Here is a 23,778-nt window from a genome sequence, read left to right on the forward strand (position 1 = left end):
ACAATCCAAAGCCTTAGAGGCTGGTTTTCAGTGGCTGCTTCCTGCCTGCAAAGTGCTAAAAAAAAGTCTTATCCAACCACTTCAAATGCATACATAAATAGAAGAGCTTTAATGTAGATATCAGAAGAAATATAAAAGAAATATATAAAAGGATGACATTGTGATCATAAGAAATGGTTGGTTGCAAGACTTTTCGAGTACACGATGCAGAAACTGACAGAGCATCTGTTTAAATTTCAAAAACGATCTACTAAGTGGAGTCCTACCTTCATGGTGAGAAAAATTGCTGAAAATAAGGAGGTCAGTAGGTCTGCACACAGGTAAATTATAGCATCCTCTGACATTTTAAACTGATTTCAGAGAAAATATAGCTCTTTATCGACCACACCAGAAATTATGAAACTTATCATAAACAAAGAATCATAGATTCTCAATCAACTGATAAACTTTCAACCAAGCAGGAATCTCCTGACACCATTACTGACCTAGGGTTTCCTAGCTTCTGCTGAACCCTTTTCAGGGATAAGAAATAAGTTCCAACATATTACTCCAAAATTGTCCTCCCTTTCACTCTCAGCTAGTGTTGTAATGGAAAATAAGAATGCAATCTTTGCCACAAAATAGCTCTTTAAATGTATAAAATAACTAATATCATCTAGTACCAAGTCATTCAAGTTTAGACTATCACTCAGTTCCCTAAACCATTTACAGAAGGAAATGGCTCTTGGACTTTTTAACATCTTAACAAACAACTCTTAATATCTTAACAATGTTCAGGTAATCAATATTCTTTAGGAGTGGGACTCAGAACTAGACACAAGTATCCATATGGGGCCTGAAAAATGAACAAGTAGTTAGGAATTATTAAGTTGATCTGGAATCGTACATGTATGAATTTAGTCCAAAATTGCATTTGTTTTCTTTTAGTAGCTGGAGATAATAGGAAATATATGTATTGGTCCCTGGCCCTGGTTCCTGGCACCGAGCTCCTGAAACCCTTGTAACTTCCTAAATGATAAGAGCACTAGGAGCATCTTCTTTTCTAATATTTGGTCTTTGACCCCAGCTTCTGACACAGGGCTCCTAAATCTCCTGGAATTTCCTGGGTGATAGGAGTGTCTTTTGTTCTAACAAGGCGACTCTGGGTGGGCTCCCAGATGGCTCCTGGATTGGGGCTGGTCACCAGAAACCCCAAGCCATAATTAGAAGCTTGGAATTTTCAGGCCCAATCCCCATTCTCCAGAGAGGGGAGAAGGACTTGAAAAGGAGTTAATAATCGATCCTGCCTACATGAGGAAACTTCCATAAAATTCCCGAAAGTACACGGTTCAGAGAACTTTTAGGTTAGTGGACACATCCACACAGCAGGGGGGTGGTGTATCCTAACTCTATGGGACAGAAGTTCCTGAGCTCTGGGGTCCCTTCCAGACCTCACCCTTCATGTCTCTTTATCTGACTGTTCATCTGTATTCTGTATCATATCCTTTAACTGGCAAATGTAAGTAGGTGTTTCCCTGAGTTCTGTGAGCCACTCTGGCAAATTAATGGAACCCGAGGAGGGGGTCCTGGGGACCTCTGATTTGCAGCCAAGTCAGACAGAGGCTGTCGGTAACCTGAGGACCTACTACTTGCAATTGGCATCTGAAGTGGGGAGCAGTCTTGCGGGACGGAGCTCTTAACCTGTGGGACTGAGCTATTAACCTGTGGGATCTGATGTTATCTCCAGGTAGATAGCATCTGAATTGAGTTAAATAATTGCAGGACACCCAACTGGTGTCAAAGAATCGGCTTGCTGAGGAAAAATTTCCATGCATCTGGTGTCAGAGGTGTTGTGAATGTGGCAGTAGTGTGAGAGTAAAGGAGAAACATAGGAGGAGGACTGAAGGTTTTTCCAAGCAGTAACCTAGATGAAACGTTGTTGTTTTGTGAGTTTCTCTCCCAATAAAATGCATAGATCATCTTCATTTGACACTCTTTCAAAGGGCATTTAAAATTTATTAAATTTATTTTTTTCTACGAATGTTTTCTTAGAAGTTTGGGATTTTTGATCTCTTCCTTTCTGATTGTAATAGGCATCTACTTTTTTTATATCTCTAGACCTTCACATACTGTTATTTGAGACATATTTCTATTATTTGAGACAATTAGCCCTTATTCCCTTCTCCACCAATCCTGGCTGTAGCTGGGGTAGCCAATGAATTGATTGAACCAAGAGATGGGCATGTGATCCAAAGTCCTTCCCTTTTAAAAAATTGGAACTAAACAAAGAGATTATGTTCTTCTCTAGTGATGAAACTACAAGATGCAGGAACTGTCAGAAGTAATGTCCAATGTGTGATGAAAAGGAAGACCCACTCTGGCTGTGTTCTAGATCCTGTTTCCAGTTGTACCTGAAGCCTAGGTGTATACCCTGAGGTTCTCCAAGGGTACCTGAGCTACTACTTTCATTAAAAGGAAAAAGGGAAAAAAAGCCACTTTGTCAGCAAAACACGTCATAACTTAAATACAGATTTTTCTACCTAAAGTTTTTATTTATTCCTCCCTCCCAATTTTATGTCCTATGTTAGCTTTCTCTTGCTGTAACATAAACTTGGTGCCTTAAACAATATGAATTTATTATCTTGGAGTTTTTATAAGTCAGAAATTCAACAGGAGTCTCTTTGACTAAAAGTAAGGTGTTAGCAGAGCTGTGCTCCTTTCTGGAGGCTCTAGGGAAGAATGCTTCCTTGTCTTTCTAGCTACTAGAGACCATCTGCATTCCTTGGCTCAATGATCCTTTCCTCCATCTTCAAAGGTAGCAATGCTGCATCTCTTTAACATTCTTCTGTAGTCACATTTTTCTCTGACCCTGACCTTAAGTGACAAAGATATTTTAAGGACTCTTGTGATTAACTTGGACCTACCTGAATAATCCAGGATAATCTCATCTCAAGGTCCTTAATTTTAAGTACAAGTGCAAAGTCTCTTTTACTAACCAATGTAGCATACTCACAGTTCTGGAGGCGTAGGTATAGACGCCTTGGGTGGGGGTGAGAGGATGGGGGTAGGGGAATGGGACATTATTCTGCTTCCCACTAAAAATGACAACAGCATTCCATCTCTCACATCATTCAATTCAGTAATAAAAACATATTAAACAGGAGAAGCCAGGCACTCTCCACATTAATAGCAGCCTGTTAATCGACATTATTTGGAAACAGTTGTTTAGTTTAGTTTCAAAATGACTCCAAAATTGATTTTTCTGGAAAGGAAATTTCTGCTGGTTTTATCTTTTCCTGAGGATGAGTTTGAAGATGTTTACTGGATTTCCCCAGCATACAATCAGAATTCAATCTTTGAAATGTAGAATTAAATGTATTTCCATACCAACATCCTTGAAGCCTGAGGCTGCTATCACTCCTGAGTATAGAGAGTAAACACAGCATCTCTCTTTGTTTTACTAATTGCTTTGTTGCCCCAAGCTGCTAGCACAACATCTGCCAGGGCAGAATGCACTATTTCCACACACCAGAGAACCACTGCCTGCCAGATAAACGACTTAAGCTCCTTGGTGTAAGGGCAAGTGCTTTCCAGGCACTCAGCAGGCAGTTTTCAAGAGGCAAAAACTTTAAGCAGAAATGAAGCTGAAACCCCTTCCCTCCCATCTTCAGAGTGGTTATGGAGTTGTGGATTCTGTAATGATCTCATACTGCCTGCAATTTTATTGATTTTGTTTTTCAATAGAACTAACTGTTAAAGATGACAATTCTCAGACAGGCAGAATGTGGGCAGATGCCCATGTTCTCACACAGTTCTGCCAAGATATTTTTACATCTTTCCACACATAAAACAAAATGAAGACATGTGTTATAGATGCATGCTACTGGTACCCCCGCCCCCAGAAGAAGGGAGTTGATTGTGTGCTCATTTCCTGGATGAAGTATTAAAACAACTCCACCTAGAAAAAAGTGAACAGCACTTCCAAAATAAAAGAGGTTTGCTTCTGAGGCACCTAAGCCATTCCTAATTACCAAAACACACCAAAACAGCAGTTTGTAATCATGTGTCACCCCTGCTAGTTCTAATTCCTAAACTTCTTGTCACATCTACTGGTTAAGCATCAAAATACAAAACGCTGTAACAGCTTAGGCTCTGTTGATGTTCAGTCATCTACTGTGCACCAGAAAGGCTCATTTCAAATATGGCATGAAAGGAAGAAAAGTAAGAAAAAACAGACTCAGAAGAGACTTGAAATAACTTGCCTCCAGAAAAACTCTCAAGAGGAAAAACTGCAAAATCATAGCCTTACCTTGGGAGACTTGGGCAGACCCACTGTCTTTTCTTCTGTTAAGCTGAGCAGGCTTAACTCTGTTTCCTCCACGGAGGGATGTTTGGGAGGGCGAGGTGGGGGGTACGAGAAAGAGTTTTCATATCTCCGCATCATATAATACTGTTCTTCGGGGATCTCTTCGACCAGAGTCCTGACTAGAAATGATCCTGGATCCCCAGACAAATTATTAACTAACCGAACAGTCATATTCGCGCGGCCAGCAGGAATTTCCCAGCACTCCTTGGGGGTGGCAAAGTCACTTATGAGTAGGTAAGAGTCTGTGATAGCTTCCTCCAACCGTAGTCCTGGTGTGGCAGCCAAAATGTCTTCTTCAGTGAAAAGATCTCTCACAGAAACCTTCACATTGAAGGGCAAGTGGAACTGTGCACAGAGCTCAGAAATTTGGTACTGCTTCTTATCATGAATCACCTCTACAAAACCTCCTTCCATGTACAAAGGGAGCAGTGCTGCCTCATAGGATTTGTTGAGGATTTTTTCACAAGCCAGAACATTCACCACTTTTTTGATCCCTTCACAGAGGACTTCCGTCGTCTGTGAGTGATGGACTAGAAACTGGTCCCCGGCAGATACAGATGACAGCTCGTCATGGGGGGAATGAAAGGCTTTGGTGGCCACCACGTGGAGAGGCTCCTTTTCACTCTTTGCTATCTCAAGGTCATAGGGGGTTGGGAACTCCCGAGGTCGCCGCTTGAATTTGCCTTTATAGCTAAGGGGGATCAAGAAGTGTCTTTTAGGAAAATTGCTTCTAATTTCTGAAGCTAAGATCCTTGATGCCTGGCACTTTTTGTGGATCACAATTGTTTTCCCAGGTTGTAAAACGTTTCTGGGTAGCTGGTTTCCTTGGGGCGCTTCTATGACTTCAGCCACTATGGGGAACTCTTTACTGGTCATTTCAAAAAGATCTTCTGTAGATAACAGCTGAAGAAACCAGTTGGAATCATAACTGTCTGTAATGTCTTTGACTTCAACATCTAAACTGGGGAGGATACGGACTATATCCTTTCTAACTGGAAAACAAAAAAACAAAAAGACATTTTGTGTATCAAAATGTTGCTCTGAAGTAGTATTAAAATCACTCCAGGGGTACCATAAATAAATTTCATTAAAAAAAAATCTCAGATGCTCACGATATAACATTTCTTATGTGTGACTTTCCTTTTTTAAATTTAAAAATGAAATAGATGGTAAATAAAAACAATACCCCCAAATCTGCCTAGTTTTAGAAATAGACATTAACCAGTATCTTGGAGCCCTACAAACCTTACGAAAATCACATCCTCCTCACTGCAACCTAAGAGTAATCATTCTCCTGTTTGGTGTTAACCATTCCCTTGTTTTCCTTTGTAGTTTCATCACACATAACATACATGAATATATGTGCACGTGTTTAAATGTATATGTATGTGTTTTTCCAGAAAATTTATTATATCATTTTAGGTCATGCTTTTGAGGTCCAGATATTGCACATAAAATTATCTTAGAAGAAAGGCTGGGTACTCCAAGTAAGACTCTCCCTGCATAAGGCCCAGGACACATTCTATATACAAATTCTATCCTGTGGGATATAACCGTATTGCAAAATCTTGGGATATAAAGTACTCAAGATTAATATATGGAAATGGATACCAAAATACAGTCTTTTTCCAATGTGAAAACGATTTCTTTCTCTGCTGGTGCTATATTAACATCTAGTTAGAAAAGGAGTGGCATAGGATGGGTTACAGTCAAAGGAGCCACTCAGGAACCCTAGATTTGCTGGTAGAGTGCTTACCAATGTATTCTTTGCCTAATGTGTCCCTGGGGACTAATGAATCTCTGTATTCTTTCCAAGAGCCCACTGTCTCAGAAGTCTTTCTTTGAGACTACAGAGACACTTAAGATATTGTCCTGAAATCCTCTGCTCTCCATATACTGTCCCACATAGTATCCTTATAAATGGTCTTTCATTAAAAAATAAAGTTATATGTTAATGTCAACAGGATTTTATAATGGTTTATACTTTCTTGACAATTTCTTAACACTTAATGTTTTATAGCCTTTTCACCATCTACCATTGTTTCCCAGTACATCTAGGCACCCGTCTGTCAATATTCTTTCTTCCGGGTATGCTTTTGAAGATTAATAATTTGGAAGATTTAGAAGACAGAATGTTTCTCTTATAAAACATTACCTATATTATTACATTTTATATTACTGTTTATGCAGCCTCTGAAAACTATAATTTGTGTCATATTACTTGCACATGCTATGTAACAGAGTTCCTAAAAACACAGTATGAAATTGCATTATTTTATTTTCTTGAACATAAAATAGAGAAAAGAAAAAAACCGATGGCTGCCTATAGGCTGAAGTTCAATAAAAATTGTAAAGATTCTCCATTAAAAAAAGAAGGGGGGGGGACCGCTAAAAAAAAACCTTTACCAGTTCATTTTATAAAGTTTAGCAAACCCAAACCTTTGAGATTGTTGCCACAGGTTTCCCTGAACCCCAAGGTAATCTTAGAAACTTTAAAATCACACTTATTTGAATCAAAATGAACTGTGTTTAAGAATTGTAGAGCTCGGACTAGATGGGTTCATAGACTCAGGTCATTTCTCAAGTTGAGGGAACAACCTGACACTGGTAGAACAGATGCCATTAAGGACTTTCTGAGGGCTTTAAATTGACCATAGGGACCCTAATGCAAGCTAGATCCCAGTCTGTATTTGGGCACAATGGGTACAGTGGGGAAAGAATTGTCTTAATAACTTAGGACAACTTTATTGCCAGAGAAAGCCTCCGGGCCAGGTTATCTAACTTCTGTTAATTTTTTATGTACCCAATTCCTGACCTATCTTCAATACTTCTGTACCAAATTCACTGAAGATGTGCTAGCCTATCTCATCCTACTGGATATATCAGCAGCACTTGACAGAGTAGATTAGACTCTTTGCTAGAGTTACCTCACTTATTTCCTTCTTATCTTATAATTCTTCTCAACTTTTTTTCTGGTTTCTTCTCCTCTACGTACCACCCACTCTCCCCCGCCACACACACCTTTTAATGTTTCTTGGTTCTCCTCCTTTCTCTGTCCACACTCACACCCACATGATCTTACACAGTCTCATGTTTTTAAGTACCATCTGTATGCTGATGATTCCCCAACATGTATCTCTAGCCAAATAATTCTCCTGCACTCCAAATATCTATTTAAGATCTCCACTTGGCTATCTAACAGCTGTCTCAAAATGAACATGCTTAAACTGAAATTCTGATCTTCCCAACCCAAACCTAATCTATCTGGTTGCTCATTCACCTTGTTTGGTGCAGAAATCTGAGACATCTTAGCTTCTCTCTCTTTTTTTCCTAACACACAACATCCATTACCTCAGAACTACTCTGATCTAAGCTACATCATTTCTTGCCTGGTTTATTGCAGTGGCTTCCTAAACAGTCTTCTTACAGTCAAATCTTTCTAGGGAAGCCAGACAGTCTTTTTAAATGTTAAATTGATCATATCTTTCTCCTGTTCATAGCCGCACAGTGGCAGTCCTTTTCACTTCAGTAAAAGTGAAAGCCCTTACTGAGGTCCTAGGTACCACGTTGATCTCATCTGCCACCGGGTTGCCTCATTCTAATTTACTGCTCCCTCCATGACCTCCTTGTTGTTAATAAGGTTTTCAAAAAGCCTGTTTCCTCTGCCTGCCACATCCTTCAGCCTGATATATTTATGGCCAACACCTCTTCTTCTTCATGTCTGCTTAAATGTCATCTTCTCCATGAGACTTCCCCAAAATGTGCTTCCCATAGTCTGAATTTTTGTTCCCCTCCCCCAGATTCATTCGTTAAAACCTAATCCTCAATGTGATGGTATTTGGAGGTGGGACCTTTGGGAGGTAATTATGTAATGAGATTATTGTCCTTATAAAAGAGACCCCAGAGAGCTCCCTTGCCCTTCTGACATGTGAGGACACAATGAGAAAACAGCCACCTATGAACTAGGAAGTAGACCTTCACCAGACACCAAATCTGCCAGCACCTTGATCTTGGGTTTCCCAATCTCCAGAACTGTAAGAAATAAATTTCTGTTGTTTATAAGCCATCCAGTCTATGGCATTTTGTTATAACCACAAAATGGACTAAGACAGTGCTCTATTGAAAAATGCAACTATCTCTGTCCTTTGCCCTTCTCTGTTTCTCTATTTTCAATGTCATCCTTTAGCTTCAATCATTCGATATAGTTTGCTTATTATTATTATCATCATTATTTATTGTTTGTTTCCCCAAAATGGAACTTATGCTCCACAGGGATAAGAGTCTTTGATTGTTTTGTTCACCAACATATCCTAGTGTCTAGCATGGTCCCTAGCACATAGTAGATACTCAATAAATGAACTGAATGAATGAAAAACAATTGCCAGAACAATGTTCTTGGTTGAGCTGTAAAAGTTGTGATCTAGTAAGCAAGTGGAGTTCCAAGTAAAATTTCACTGGGGGGAGAAAAATTTCTACTGCTAAAACTCCAGCTATACATCACAGAATGTATTGTATATTTCATTTAAAACTTGTTGCTTTAGGTTGTAGTTTATCTTACTCAATGACTTATTCAATACAATAAATAGTTTTATTGTTTAATTTCTACAAAATAATAATCTAGACATTTTAGGGTATAAAATTATCATGATGCATACCCTTTAAAAGAATATTCAATACAGGGAAATAGCACATGCAATGAAAATCAACAACTCTTCTTAGATCCATCAGATAATTGAAGTCACAGGAAAAACTGTCACCTCCAAAACTAGAAAGATGGGTGAATACAGAAAGTTACAGCTTATAGGGGGCAGAAACCACTGATGGAGCCAGTGAAGGTAAGAACACTTTAAGAGTAATTGACTAACTGCTGGAGAAGAAGCATGGACAAGCTTGAGAGATAAAACTTCTGGAGGGCCAGGCTTAGCAGGATCCCCCCCCACAGTTTCCTGAGTTTACGTCCAGGAGCCCCACCAGGTTCTCAGAGTAAAGATCTGAGAAAATTCCCCTCATGCATTAGGCAGGGTGACGGGAAAAGTAACCATTTTGAAATACACTCAGATCACTCACGTCTCCTGAAAAAAGGCCTGAGTGAAAGAAAACTATTTTACCACAGCCTAACCAACTTGGGTTTTACCAGTCTAATAACTGATGTGGGGGAAAGGAATTACCCAACCCAAGCCCCTTATAGACATTCTGTCTCACTAAAGAGATGTGGGGAGAAAAGCTGAGAAGAGGGTCAGTAAAAGACTAAGACCTAATTACAGGATTACAGAATGCTTCCCCTCCCCTACACCTCACCAACCATATCAAGAAGACGTCTACAGAATAACAGGAGATTACAGTGAAAAGAATGGCACTTATGACCCTATTTAAGAAGGGATCTCTAGGGAAAACAATAAACAAGGATATTATGTAAAATTTTAGCTTCTGACAACTACAGGTACAGTAAACAGTGAACACAGCCTAACTCCTAGCCTAAAACCTCATACAAAAGGCCTATTTACCTCAGTTGATTTTACCCTATACATCCTGCCTAGCTTTCAACAAAAAATTACAAGGTATGTTAAAAGGCAAACAGCATAGTCTGAAGAGACAAAGCAAGCATCAAAACCAGTCTCAGATATGCAAGAGATTTTGGAATTATCAGACTGGCAGCTTAAAATATGATTAATATATTAAGGGCTCTAATGGAAGAAAATGTAAGAAAAGACAGCTAATGTAAGCAGAGGGATGGAAACTCTAGGAAAGAACTACAAGGAAATTCTAGAAATTGAAAACACAGGAAAAGACTTAAAGAATAACTGTGACGTGTTCATCAACAGGCTACACATGGCTAAGGAAAGAATCAGTGAGCTTGAAGATAAATCAATAGAAACTTCCCAAACTGAAAAGCAAAAGAATGAAAAACAACAACACAATTTCCAAGACCTGTGGGACAATTACAAAGGTTGTAACATATGTGCATAGGAATTCCAGAAGGAAAAAAAGGAGAGAAAGGAATAGAAGCAATAATGAAGTAATAATGGCTGAGAATTTTCCAAAATTAATGAAGTTTACAGAACAAAAAGCAAGGTAAAGACAAAAAGTCAACACCTAAGCATATCATATTCAAACTGCAGAAAATCAAAGAAGAGAGAAAACTTGAAGAAGCCAGAAGAAAAAACCCACCTTGCCTGTGGAGGAAGGAGTATAATAATTACACTGGACTTCTCTTCAGAAACCATGAAAGCAGAAAGAGTAAATGGCATATTTAAAGTGTTGAAAGAGAAAAAATTACCAACCTAGAATTCTATATGTGACAAAATTATCCTTCAAAAGTCCAGGGTGGCAGAATATGCCATCCCAAAATATATCACTTTGGTTTAAGGATTTTTTTTTGTGTGTGTGGTACGTGGGCCTCTCACTGTTGTGGCCTCTCCCTTTGTGGAGCACAGGCTCTGGACGCGCAGGCTCAGCAGCCATGGCTCACGGGCCTAGCCGCTCCGTGGCGTGTGGGATCTTCCTGGACTGAGGCACGAACCCCTGTCCCCTGCATCAGCAGGTGGACTCCCAACCACTGCGCCACCAGGGAAGCCCTAAGGATTATTTTGAGCTAAATGCACTTGAAAAACAGCACATTCAAAAAGAACATTCTAATCTCCCCTTTCTCCCTGAAAACAGGAGCTAAAAACTCTCATGTTAAAGATGCCCTCAGTACCAGGAGAAAGAAAACACTCTTCTAACGGAGTCAAAGCCAAGAGAATTCTGTATAAACAGACCTTGTTAAAATAATTTGTATCCTCTCAGGCCTCACCTCATAGTTTACTTTTCCACAATAGCTCAGCTGTTCAACCCAATTTAAAAACATGCAGGTTTCACCATTTCTTTGGGTCTTCATTTTCTTATGAGGGCTTCCATGTCAAACTTATGCAAATTTGTTTGCTTTTCTCCTCTTCATCTTTCTAAGGTCAGTTTAATTCTCTGGCCCAGCCAAAAAAACCCTAAGAGGGTAAAGGTAAAATTTTACCTCCCCTACAAAAGTGAAAGAGAAATAAAGACTTTCTCAGACAAACAAAAGTGAGGGAATATGTCAACAGTAGTCCTACCTTGCAAGGAATATAAAATAAGTTCTTCACAGAGAAGAAAATATGTCAGAAACTCAGATCTACATAAAGAAAGAAGAGTATTAGAGAAGGAATAAATGAAGGCAAAATAAAATGTTTTATTTTTCTTATTTTTATTTGATATAACTGGTAACAGTTTGTTCAAAATAATAATAGCAACAATATATTGGAATGATAATAGCTCATGGATAATGAAATGAATGATGGCAGTGTTACAAGGGACAAGAGAGAGTAATTGGGAATACTCTGTTATAAAGTACCTGCCCTAGCCATGAAGTTGTATGGTGTTAGTTGAAAGTTGGACTTGGATTATATATGCTTATTGCAAACTGTAAGGCAATGACTAAAAATATTTTTAAAGTATAATTGATATGCTGAGGAAGAAAGAAAATGGAATCATGTAAAAGGCTCAATTAAAACCATAGTAGACAAAAAAAGTTGAATAAATAACACATCTAGTTTTTGGATGGGGATAAAGATAGATATTAGGAAAGAGGTGGCTACAACATGAGTCTTTAAGGATGGAGAAATATTACAAGCCAAGATAGGATAGCAGAAAGAATATCATAGGTGGTAAGAAAACCACAGTCTTAGATAAGGAAGCAGACTAAATAGGATATAGTCAGTGATTAACATGTAATTCAGCCTCAGGATTTTAAACTAGAGTAGGGAATCGGAACAGGAGGCCCACTGAAAGTAAGCCTCAGGATTTTAAACTAGAGTAGGGAATCGGGACAGGAGGCCCACTAAAAGTAAGACTATGTCTGAAGATGGATCTGCCCCTGGAATATTTGAGATTAATAACAACCAAATTAAGTAGATTTTGGCAGATTAATTTGACAGCACAATGGGAAGAGAAGTTGGATTCAGAGCATTTACCTTGCTCTACTAACTGCCATGAAGCCCATAGATAACCACTATACTGACAACTCACTATACTTAATTGTTTTTGCATCAACTTCAAACTTTATATATTTTACTGTTATGTTAGATAATACATTAAAACAAAACCCTTCTTATTGCTTATACTATTCTCTTTACTCTTGCATGTTTTAAGTTCTCCATAGCCAAAAGTTAAAATAAAAATATTTTTTAAAAGTTACTTAGAGGAGGGTGGGAGGGAGGGAGATGCAAGAGGGGAGAGATATGGGAACATATGTATATGTATAACTGATTCACTTTGTTATAAAGCAGAAACTAACACACCATTGTAAAGCAATTATACTCCAATAAAGATGTTAAAAAAAAAAAAAGTTACCTAGAGGTTGTTTGCCCTGAGGCCCATTGGTGGGGCAAATGGTGGACTCCAGGAGGGCTCACACCAAGGAGTACTTCCCAGAACTTCTGCTGCCAGTGTCCTTGTCCCCAGGGTGAGCCACAGCTGCCCCCAACTCTGCAGGAGACCCTCCAACACTGGCAGGTTTATTGTTAAGACTGAATGAGAAGACCAGTCCCTCCCATCAGGAAACTTGCACAGCCTCTTAGATAGCCTCATCCAGCAGAGGGCAGACAACAGAAGCAAGAAGAACTACAATCCTGCAGCCTGTGGAAAAAAAAACACATTCACAGAAAGAGAGACAAGATGAAAAGGCAGAGAGCTATGTACCAGATGAAGGAACAACATAAAACCCCAGAAAAACAACTAAATGAAGTGGAGATAGGCAACCTTCGAGAAAAAGAATTAAGAATAATGATAGTGAAGATGATCCAGGACCTCGGAAAAAAATGGAGGCAAAGATCGAGAAGATGCAAGAAATGTTTAACAAAGACCTAGAAGAATTAAAGAACAAACAAACAGAGATGAACAATACAATAACTGAAATGAAAACTACACTAGAAGGAATCAATAGCAGAATAACTGAGGCAGAAGAACGGAGAAGTGACCTGGAAGACAGAATGGTGGAATTCACTGCTGCGGAACAGAATCAACAAAAAAGAATGAAAAGAAATGAAGACAGCCTAAGAGACCTCTGGGACAACATTAAATGCAACAACATTTGCATTAGGGGTGCCAGAAGGAGAAGAGAGAGAGAAAGGACCCAAGAAAATATTTGAAGAGATTATAGTCAAAAACTTCCCTAACATGGGAAAAGAATAGGCACCCAAGTCCAGGAAGTGCAGAAAGTCCCAGGCAGGATAAACCCAAGGAGAAACACACCAAGACACATAGCAATCAAATTGGCAAAAATTAAGACAGAGAAAAATTATTGAAAGCAGCAAGGGAAAAATGACAAATAACATACAAGGGAACTCCCAGAAGGTTAACAGATGATTTCTCAGCAGAAACTCTACAAGCCAGAAGGGAGTAGCATGATATACTTAAAGCAATGAAAGGGAAGAACCTACAACCAAGATTACTCTACCTGGCAAGGATCTCATTTAGATTTGATGGAGAAATCAAAAGCTTTACAGACAAGCAAAAGCTAAGAGAATTCAACACCACCAAACCAGCTCTACAACAAATGCTAAAGGAACTTCTCTAAGTGGCAAACACAAGAGAAGAAAAGGACCTACAAAAACAAACCCAAAACAATTAAGAAAATGGTCATAGGAACATACATATCGATAATTACCTTAAACGTAAATGGATTAAATGCTCCAACTGAAAAAAACAGGCTTGCTGAATGGATACAAAAACAAGACCCATATATATGCTGTCTACAAGGGACCCACTTCAGATCTAGAGACACATACAGACTGAAAGTGAGGGGATGGAAAAAGATATCCCATGCAAATGGAAATCAAAAGAAAGCTGGAGTAGCAATACTCATATCAGATAAAATCAACTTTAAAATAAAGAATGTTACAAGAGACAAGGAAGGAGACTACATAATGATCAAGGGATCAATCCAAGAAGAAGATATAACAATTATAAATATATATGCACCCAACATAGGAGCATCTCAATGCATGAGGCAACTGCTAACAGCTCTAAAAGAGGAAATCGACAGTAACACAATAATAGTGGGGGACTTTAATAACACCTCACTTACACCAATGGACAGATCATCCAAAATGAAAATAAATAAGGAAACAGAAGCTTTAAATGACACAATAAACCAGATAGATTGAATTGATATTTATAGGACATTCCATCCAAAAACAGCAGATTACACTTTCTTCTCAAGTGCACACGGAACATTCTCCAGGATACATCACATCTTGGGTAACAAATCAAGCCTTGGTAAATTTAAGAAAATTGAAATCATATCAAGCATCTTTTCAAACAACAAGTTTGAGATTAGAAATAAATTACAGGGAAAAAAAATGTAAAAAACACAAACACATGGAGGCTAAACAATACGTTACTGAATAACCAAGAGATCACTAAAGAAATCAAAGAGGAAATCAAGGGCTTCCCTGGTGGCGCAGTGGTTGAGGGTCCACCTGCCAATGCAGGCGATGCAGGTTTGTGCCCCGCTCTGGGAAGATCCCGCATGCCGTGAAGCGGCTAGGCCCGTGGGTCATGCCGCTGAGCCTGCATGTCCGGAGCCTGTGCTCCGCAAGGGGAGAAGCCATAACAGTGAGAGGCCGCGTGTACCGCAAAAAAAAAAAAAAAAAAAGAGGAAATCAAAAACTACCTAGAGACAAATGACAATGAAAACAAAATGATCCCAAACCTACGGGATGTAGCAAAAGCAGTTCTAAGAGGGAAGTTTATAGCAATATAGTCCTACCTCAAAAAACAAGAAAAATCTCCAATACACAATCTAACCTTACACCTAAAGGAACTAGAGAAAGGACAAAGAAAACCCAAAGTTAGCAGAAGGAGACATCATAAGGATCAGAGCAGAAATAAATGAAATGCAAACAAAGAAAACAGTATCAAAGATCAATAAAACTAAAAGCTGTTTCTTTGAGAAGATAAACAAAATTGATAAGCCATTAGCCAGACTCATCAAGAAAAAGAGGGAGAAGACTCAAATCAATAAAATTAGAAATGAAAAAGGAGAAGTTACAACAGACACCACAAAAATACAAAGCATCCTAAGAGACTACTATAAGCAACCCTATGCCAATAAAATGGACAACCTGGAAGAAACAGACAAATTCTTAGAAAGGTTTAACCTTCCAAGACTGAACCAGGAAGAAACAGAAAATTTGAACAGACCAATCACAAGTAATGAAATTGAAACTGTGATTAAAAATCCTCCAACAAACAAAAGTCCAGGACCAGATGGCTTCACAGGTGAATTCTATCAAACAGTTAGAGAAGAGCTAAAAGTCAACCTTCTCAAACTCTTCTAAAAAATTGCAGAGGAGGGAACAATCCCAAACTCATTCTATGAAGCCACCATCACCCTGGTACCAAAACCAAACAAAGGTACTACAAAAAAAGAAAAATACAGACCAATATCACTGATGAATATAGATGCAAAAATCCTCAACAAAATACTAGCAACAGAATCCAACAACACATTAAAAGGATCATACACCATGATCAAGTGGGATTTATCCCAGGGATGCAAGGATTCTTCAATATACATAAATCAATCAATGTGATAAACCATATTAACAAATTGAAGAATAAAAACCATATGATCATCTCAGTAGATGCAGAAAAAGCTTTTGACAAAATTCAACACCCATTTACGATAAACACTCTCCAGAAAGTGGGCATAGAGGGAACCTACTCAACGTAATGAAGGCCATATATGACAAACCCACAGCAAACATCATTCTCAATGGTGAAAAGCTGAAAGCATTTCCACTAAGATCAGGAACAAGACAAGGATGTCCACTCTCACCACTATTATTCAACATAGTTTTGGAAGTCCTAGCCACGGCAATCAGAGAGGAAAAAGAAATAAAAGGAATACAAATTGGAAAAGAAGTAAAACTGTCACTGTTTGCAGATGACGTGATACCAAACATAATAGAGAAACCTAAAGATGCCATCAGAAAACTACTAGAGCTAATCAATGAATTTGGTAAAGTTTCAGGATACAAAATTAATGCACAGAACTCTCTTGCATTCCTATCCACTAATGATGAAAAATCTGAAAGAGAAATTAAGGAAACACTCCCATTTACCACTGCAACAAAAAGAATAAAATACCTAGGAATAAACCCACCTAGGGAGACAAAAGACCTGTATGCAGAAAACTATAAGACACTGATGAAAGAAATTAAAGATGATACCACCAGAAGGAGAGATATACCATGTTCTTGGATTGGAAGAATCAATATTGTGAAAATGACCATACTACCAAAGCAATCTACAGATTCAATGCAATCCCTATCAAATTACCGATGGCATTTTTTTTTTTTTTGCGGTATGCGGGGCTCTCACTGTTGTGGCGTCTCCCATCGTGGAGCGCAGGCTCCGGACACGCAGGCTCAGCGGCCATGGTTCACGGGCCTAGCCACTCCGCAGCATGTGGGATCTTCCTGGACCGGGGCACAAACCCGTGTCCCCTGCATCGGCAGGTAGACTCTCAACCACTGCGCCACCAGGGGAGCCCACCAATGGCATTTTTTATGCAACTAGAACAAAAAATCTTAAAATTTGTATGGAGACACAAAAGACCCTGAATAGCCAAAGCAGTCTTGAGGGAAAAAAACGGAGCTGTAGGAATCAGACTCCCTGACTTCACACTATACTACAAAGCTACAGTAATCAAGACAATATGAATACTGACACAAAAACAGAAATACAGATCCATGGAACAGGATAGAAAGCCCAAAGTTAAACATACGCACCTATTGTCAACTAATCTATGACAAAGGAGGCAAGGATATACAATGGAGAAAAGACAGTTCCTTCAATAAGTGTTTCTGGGAAAACTCGACAGCTACATGTAAAAGAATGAAATTAGAACACTCCCTAACACCCTACACAAAAATAAACTAAAAATGGATTAGAGACCTAAATGTAAGACTGGACACTATAAAACTCTTAGAGGAAAACATAGGAAAAACACTCTTTGACATAAATCACAGCAAGATCTTTCTTGATCCACCTCTTAGAGTAATGGAAATATAAACAAATGGGACCTAATGAAACTTAAAAGCTTTTGCACAGCAAAGGAAACCATAAACAAGACGAAAAGATAACCCTCAGAATGGGAGAAAATATTTGCAAATGAATCAACAGACAAAGGATTAATCTCCAAAATATATAAACAGCTCATGCAGCTCAATATTAAAAAAAAAAAAAAAAACCCAATCCAAAAATGGGCAGAAGACCTAAATAGACATTTCTCCAAAGACATACAGATGGCCAAGAAGCACATGAAAAGCTGCTTAACATCACTAAGTATTAGAGAAATGCAAATCAAAACTACAATGAGGTAGTGCCCCAGCCCAGGAAGATCCCACATGCCGCAGAGTGGCTGGGCCCGTGAGCCATGGCCACTGAGCCTGTCCGTCTGGAGCCTGTGCTCCGCAATGGGAGAGGCCACAACAGTGAGAGGCCCGCGTACCACACACATACACAAAAAGGATAGAAAAAAAAATCTACAAACAATAAACACTGGAAAGGGTGTGGAGAAAAGGAAACCCTCTTGCACTGTTGGTGGGAATGTAAATTGATACAGCCACTATGGAGAACAGTATGGAGGTTCCTTAAAAAACTAAAAATAGAATTACTATATGATCCAGCAATCCCACTACTGGGCATATACCCTGAGAAAACCGTAATTCAAAAAGACACTGCACCCCAATGTTTATTGCAGCACTCTTTACAATAGCTAGGTCATGGAAGCAACCTAAATGCCCATTGACAGATGAATGGATAAAGAAGGTGTGGTACATATATACAATGGAATACTACTCAGCCATAAAAAGCAATGAAATTGGGTCATTTGTTGAGACGTGGATGGATCTAGAGACTGTCATACAGAGTGAAATAAGTCAGAAAGAGAAAAACAAATATGGTATATTAATGCATATATGTGGAACCTAGAAAAATGGTACAGATGAACCAGTTTGCAGGGCAGAAATTGAGACAGAGATATAGAGAACAAACGAATGGACCCCAAGGGGGAAAAGCGGCAAGCGGGTGGAGGTGGTGGTGTGATGAATTGGGCGATTGGGGTTGACATGTATACACTGATGTGTATAAAACTGATGACTAATAAGGACCTGCTGTATAAAAAAATAAATAAAATAAAATTTTCAGAAGTTAATAAAAAGTTATCTAGAATTTGGAAATGACATACTTAAATTTTCAAACTGAAATAGCCTTAACTAATTTTTATGACAAATTTCATTATATCTAAATATGTGTCCAAAAGAAAGATAAATCAACATTTTTTGTTTTGGTTTTCTTATAAACAAGAAGTTACATGCTCTTATAAAAATATTTTTTAAAAATAAGAGGGGAGATAAAACACTACAATCTTTATCAGCTTTAGACTACCACTGCTTACATTTTGGTATATCCAGTGTGTGTGTGTGTGTGTGTGTGTGTGTGTGTATGTGTGTGTGTGTGTGTGTATATTATACATTTTTAAACAAGCATTTTTATCATCTTACAAGTAACCCTCCCTCCCACCACCAGAAATGAAAATGGTTATAGAAAATGAGCTAAATTAGAAAATGTCCCAAAAAAGTTATCTTGACTTCAAACTGATAAAGAGATAAGAAGACAGCAACTCAGAGCATGAGAGACATTCCTGATAGTGTTTATTACAAGTTTATCAGTTTCAAATAATCTAAAGTAAAAACAATATATACTCATGCAACCTTAGTTTACACTTCCCAAATTTTCTTCCTGGGTAGACATGAATTGTTCTGGCTTGGGTACGTTTTCTGGTTTTCCAAAGGGAGCTCTTGTGAAAAAAATTTCCATTCCATCTTCTCTGAAAAAGTAGCATTGGTTTCTTCTCTCTGCTTCTGAGTCATTTCATTAAACATTGTCTTTCTGCCTATTCTTTCAGGGAAAATCCCTGTACAGTTAAGGCTAATGTTAATCATAATGTGATGCTTTTCTGCATTTCCCACTGCAACAACTCTTTTAGCCAAGTGTGAATTTGGGGGACCCCACTAAAAATCATCTTTAAAGAGAAAATAAAGGTATACATTTAAGCTTGGTTAATGTTAGGCAATGCATGTTTCCTTGAACAGCTAATACTCAATTCTGGAATACTCTTTGTCTCAACTCAGCATTCAAGGACCTATTGTTTGCAATTAGGCCTGAATTAGCATTACATGGTAGGAAATCTATTGAGACAATCTTATTCAAGTCTTGAAGCAAGATGGTTGTTTCTACATATTTTTTTCTTAACAAATTTTGTAAATTCTAGCCTGCAGTTTTTCTCAATTTCTAGTTTCTCCTATATTATTATTATTAAGCAATTCATGTAGTTTTTGCAAATTTTCACTTTCTAAGTTTGATTATTTACTTTCCAAGACTATAGTTATTATTCTCTAAAGTGCTTTCATAAATTTTGTCTCCAGCTCTCATTTATTCTGTGAATTGTTTTGTTTACTTTTTTTTTTTTTTTTTTGCGGTACGCAGGCCTCTCACTGTTGTGGCATCTCCCTTTGTGGAGCACAGGCTCCGGACGCACAGGCTCAGCGGCCATGGCTCACGGGCCCAGCCGCTCCGCTGCATGTGGGATCTTCCCAGACCAGGGCACGAACCCGTGTCCCCTGCATCGGCAGGCGGACTCTCAACCACTGTGCCACCAGGGAAGCCCTTGTTTACATTTTTGCATCACATCATACTCTTCATTATACAATGATTATTCGATGCACTAATAATTTCTGAACTTGCCTCATTCTAGACTTTTAAATTAAAATTTGCTTTATAGTTCATCTATTTGGTCTCAGTTTTCTTTACAAATATTCTGTGAATTAATTTCTTCCCATTTATTCAGTTTCATTTCAACTTAAGAGAAGTTATACAGTGAATTTCCATTTTGTTGGGTGGTCCTCCTCTGGTTCTACTTCTGTTTGTATTTATAAATAGGTAAAGTTCCTTTTGGATCACTCTCCAACATTTGTAGCAGAAAAAAATCATCAGGACTTTCCTTGAGCAACCTTGCATTTGATATGGCTTTATTTGTAACACTACTCTGTCTTTTACATTTTCTTTTAGTTTATAAAAGCTAAGAAAAGTGAAGAGCCATCTTCTTATACTGAATGATACAATTAACATGTTTTCTTCATTGATGTGTCAACTTGACTGGCCTGTTGTAGCCATCTATTTAATCAAACACTGATCTACGTGTTGCTGTGAAGGTATTTTGTAGATGTGGTTACCATCCAAATAACTTGACTTTAAGTAAAGGATGTTACCCTCAATATGTGGATAAGCCTCATCCAATCAGCTGAAGGTCTAAAGAGCAAAAACAGAAGTTTCCCAGAGAAGAAGAAATTCTGCCTCAAGACTGCAGCATAAAACTTCTGCCTGAGTTTCCAGCTTGTCAGCCTGTCCTATAGATGTAGAACTTATTAGCCCCCATAATTACATTAGCCAAGGCCTTAAAATTAATTAAATAACTAATTAATATATAATCATGTATAGATAATATAATACAATTATATATAATATCAATTTATATAATATTATATACTTTTTCTCTGGAGAACCCTGAATGATCAAACGTTAATTATTGGTAGTTTAAGAATAAATAAATAAATAAAAATATATATGTATATACATATATATACACACATATGTAGTAAAAACTCTACTTTGCTTGCTGTTTGACGTTTTTATTAGCAGTAAGCTTTCTGCCTAAAGAAAGAAAATGAAATAGAAGCTGGCTAGAGCATCCACGGGTTCTAAAGATCATGTTATGTCACAGTACTTTCAAGGAAACATTAGGAAAAACATCACTAATAAAAATTGGACCTGTTATGTACATATAAGTGATATCAACTTTGGTGTCATAAAGTGAATATTCATTCTCCTTAGCTATTAAGTTCATAAATATGTCATTGTAACAAATCAAATCTGGATATGGTGGGTGCGAAAACCTTCTTGATACCTAAATAGGAACTTTGTACTGTACAACATATATAGACAGAAGCAATTATTTTAGTTGCTTCATTCATTCATTCATGTATTTAATTTATTGAATAATGAACATTTACTTTATCTCAAGCATTGGGAAGATAAAAAGAAATACATAAGAAAGTGAATCAGATACTTCCACAAATTACTAAAAATTATGTTGTGTTAAAAAGATTAATTTTATAAATTACACTTATCACTTAGTAATATTAGCAACCAGTCCTTTCAGGGTTATACTAGGTCCAGGAAAAACTCTGGCCTAGGACCAAGTTAAGTAAGTAGTGAGGTTTATGAGTGAAATATGTTGCTTTTCAACTCTTTCTTCCCTCAAATTTGCCATAGGGTAAAAAGGAGAAAAAGAAAGAAAAAAGAAAAAGTTTCAATGAATCTAAAAGATGTCTGCAATCCTTAAACTAGATAAAGATTGAACTCAGATGGAAGAATGGTCAACGATTCGTTAGAGCAGAAAAAAGAAAGCCTATGTGCCTAAGGAGTTCGAGTCTGGTGAAAAGTCAGCCTTTTTTGCCCCACACAACTCCCAAAAGGTTTTCGAATTGGAGGCATAAAGCCCCTCAGAAGGTGGAGGAGAAGGTAGAGGACAAAACAAGGGGATTATGTGAATGTTTGAAGCGTGGTTAAACCCAGATCTTCAGCTTTAATTTGGGGAAGACAGGTGACAACCCTGCCCACCTCTCTCTGCAGGAAACAGTACAGGGTCATAGAATCCGGAAAGTAGGCATAGATGAGCAGGGGAGAAGCATGGAACTGAAAGCAGAGATGGGAAGTCTAAATCTATGGGGGAAACAGTGAAAGCCTCAGCAACTTCCCCACTCAGTTACAATAGTTTCATAACCCCCAGGAGGTATCAAGAAGATTCTTTTCAGATGAAATTGAACAAGTCCTGGAGGAAACACTCACAGGATCTGAATTTGGGGAATTCTCCAATGAAAAAGCCAACAAAATGAAACCTAAAATTTATAAAACAAAGAGCTTGTATATCAATAGTGCCTCACTTGTAAATTAAATTAAAAATGTGTCTAGGGCTTCCCTGGTGGCGCAGTGGTTGAGAATCCGCCTGCCGATACAGGGGGCGCGGGTTCGTGCCCCGGTCCGGGAAGATCCCACATGCCGCGGAGCGGCTGGGCCCGTGAGCCATGGCCGCTGAGCCTGCGCGTCCGGAGCCTGTGCTCCACAACGGGAGAGGCCACAACAGTGAGAGGCCCGCGTACCACAAAAAAAAAAAAAAATGTGTCTAACATGTAAATATGAACAAATGGGAAATAATCACCAAGAATTTGAGGAAAACATTTAACAAGAATGACAGACTAAAACTTTAAAAAAGGCCAAAAGAGGCAGATAAAATGCAAGGAACAGTAGAAAACTTTAAGAAATAGTAGTATATTCTCAGAGAGATAAGATATTGAGTCCTTAAAACAAGAACATATTAACAGTTAAAAAATGATATAAGAAATAACTCTTAGAAATTACAAATATGATAGCTGAAATTATAAAAATTCATTAAAACAGTTGGAAATGTAGTTAAGAAATTTTCCCTGAAGGTAAACCAAACACAAAGAGACATTAAATAAAGAAAATAGTTCTACATTAGTATGGGAGCTTCAACATGAGATTAGAAGTCACAGAAGGAGAGAAGAGAAAAAACAGTTGAAAGGCAATTATCAAAGAATTTATCCTAGAAATGAAGGACCTGAATTTCCAACCTGAAAACCTTCCTCACAATGAAAGAACAGACCTACCACAAAGCACATTACTGTGAAACTTCTGAATACCATGTCATTTCTCAAAGGCAATACTGGAAACAGTAAGTTATTTGAGTCCAGAAATTGCTAGTAAACACAGAAGCAAGTCAAAGAGTAACCACCCAGACGGTGTTAAATCAAAGTCCCAGGACAACACTGTAATGGACTAAATGTTTGTGTCCCCTAATATTCACATGTTGAAACTCAACTTCATAATGTGAGGGGGTCAGGAGGTGGCATCTTTGGGAGGTGATTAGAATTAGATGAAGTCATGAGGATGGATCCCTCATCAATGAGATCAGAGCCCTTATAAAAGTCACCAGAGGCTTTGCTTCCCCTCTCTGCTCTCTGTGTAAGGATAAGGATACTGTAAGTCCACAATCTGCAACCTGGAAGAGTTTTCTCACCAGAATTCCACAGTGCTGGCACCCTAATCTCAGACTTCCAGCCTCTAGAACTGTAAGAAATAAATTTCTGTTGCTTATAAGCCACCCAGTTTATGGTATTTTTATAATAGTATCCCAAGCTAGGACAAGCACCTATGTATTAGTTCTAAAGAGCCACAAATACAGACTGGAGCATGAGGTTGGAGGGTTCCAGGAG

General features: G+C 38.2%; 1 protein-coding gene across 3 annotated transcripts in view; it reads right to left on the reverse strand.

Moving 5' to 3' along the window:
* THEMIS (thymocyte selection associated) overlaps nt 1–23,778 on the reverse strand; it is a 173,900-nt gene that overhangs the window by 87,233 nt on the left and 62,889 nt on the right. For all 3 annotated transcript variants that reach the window (XM_067011289.1, XM_059083567.2, XM_067011290.1), the window contains exon 4: nt 4,289–5,337. In XM_067011289.1, the coding sequence (XP_066867390.1) occupies nt 4,289–5,337 (1,049 nt within the window). The remainder of the gene's footprint in view (nt 1–4,288; nt 5,338–23,778) is intronic.

Source organism: Kogia breviceps, chromosome 13 (assembly GCF_026419965.1).
Source record: "Kogia breviceps isolate mKogBre1 chromosome 13, mKogBre1 haplotype 1, whole genome shotgun sequence".
Lineage (NCBI taxonomy): Eukaryota > Metazoa > Chordata > Mammalia > Artiodactyla > Physeteridae > Kogia > Kogia breviceps.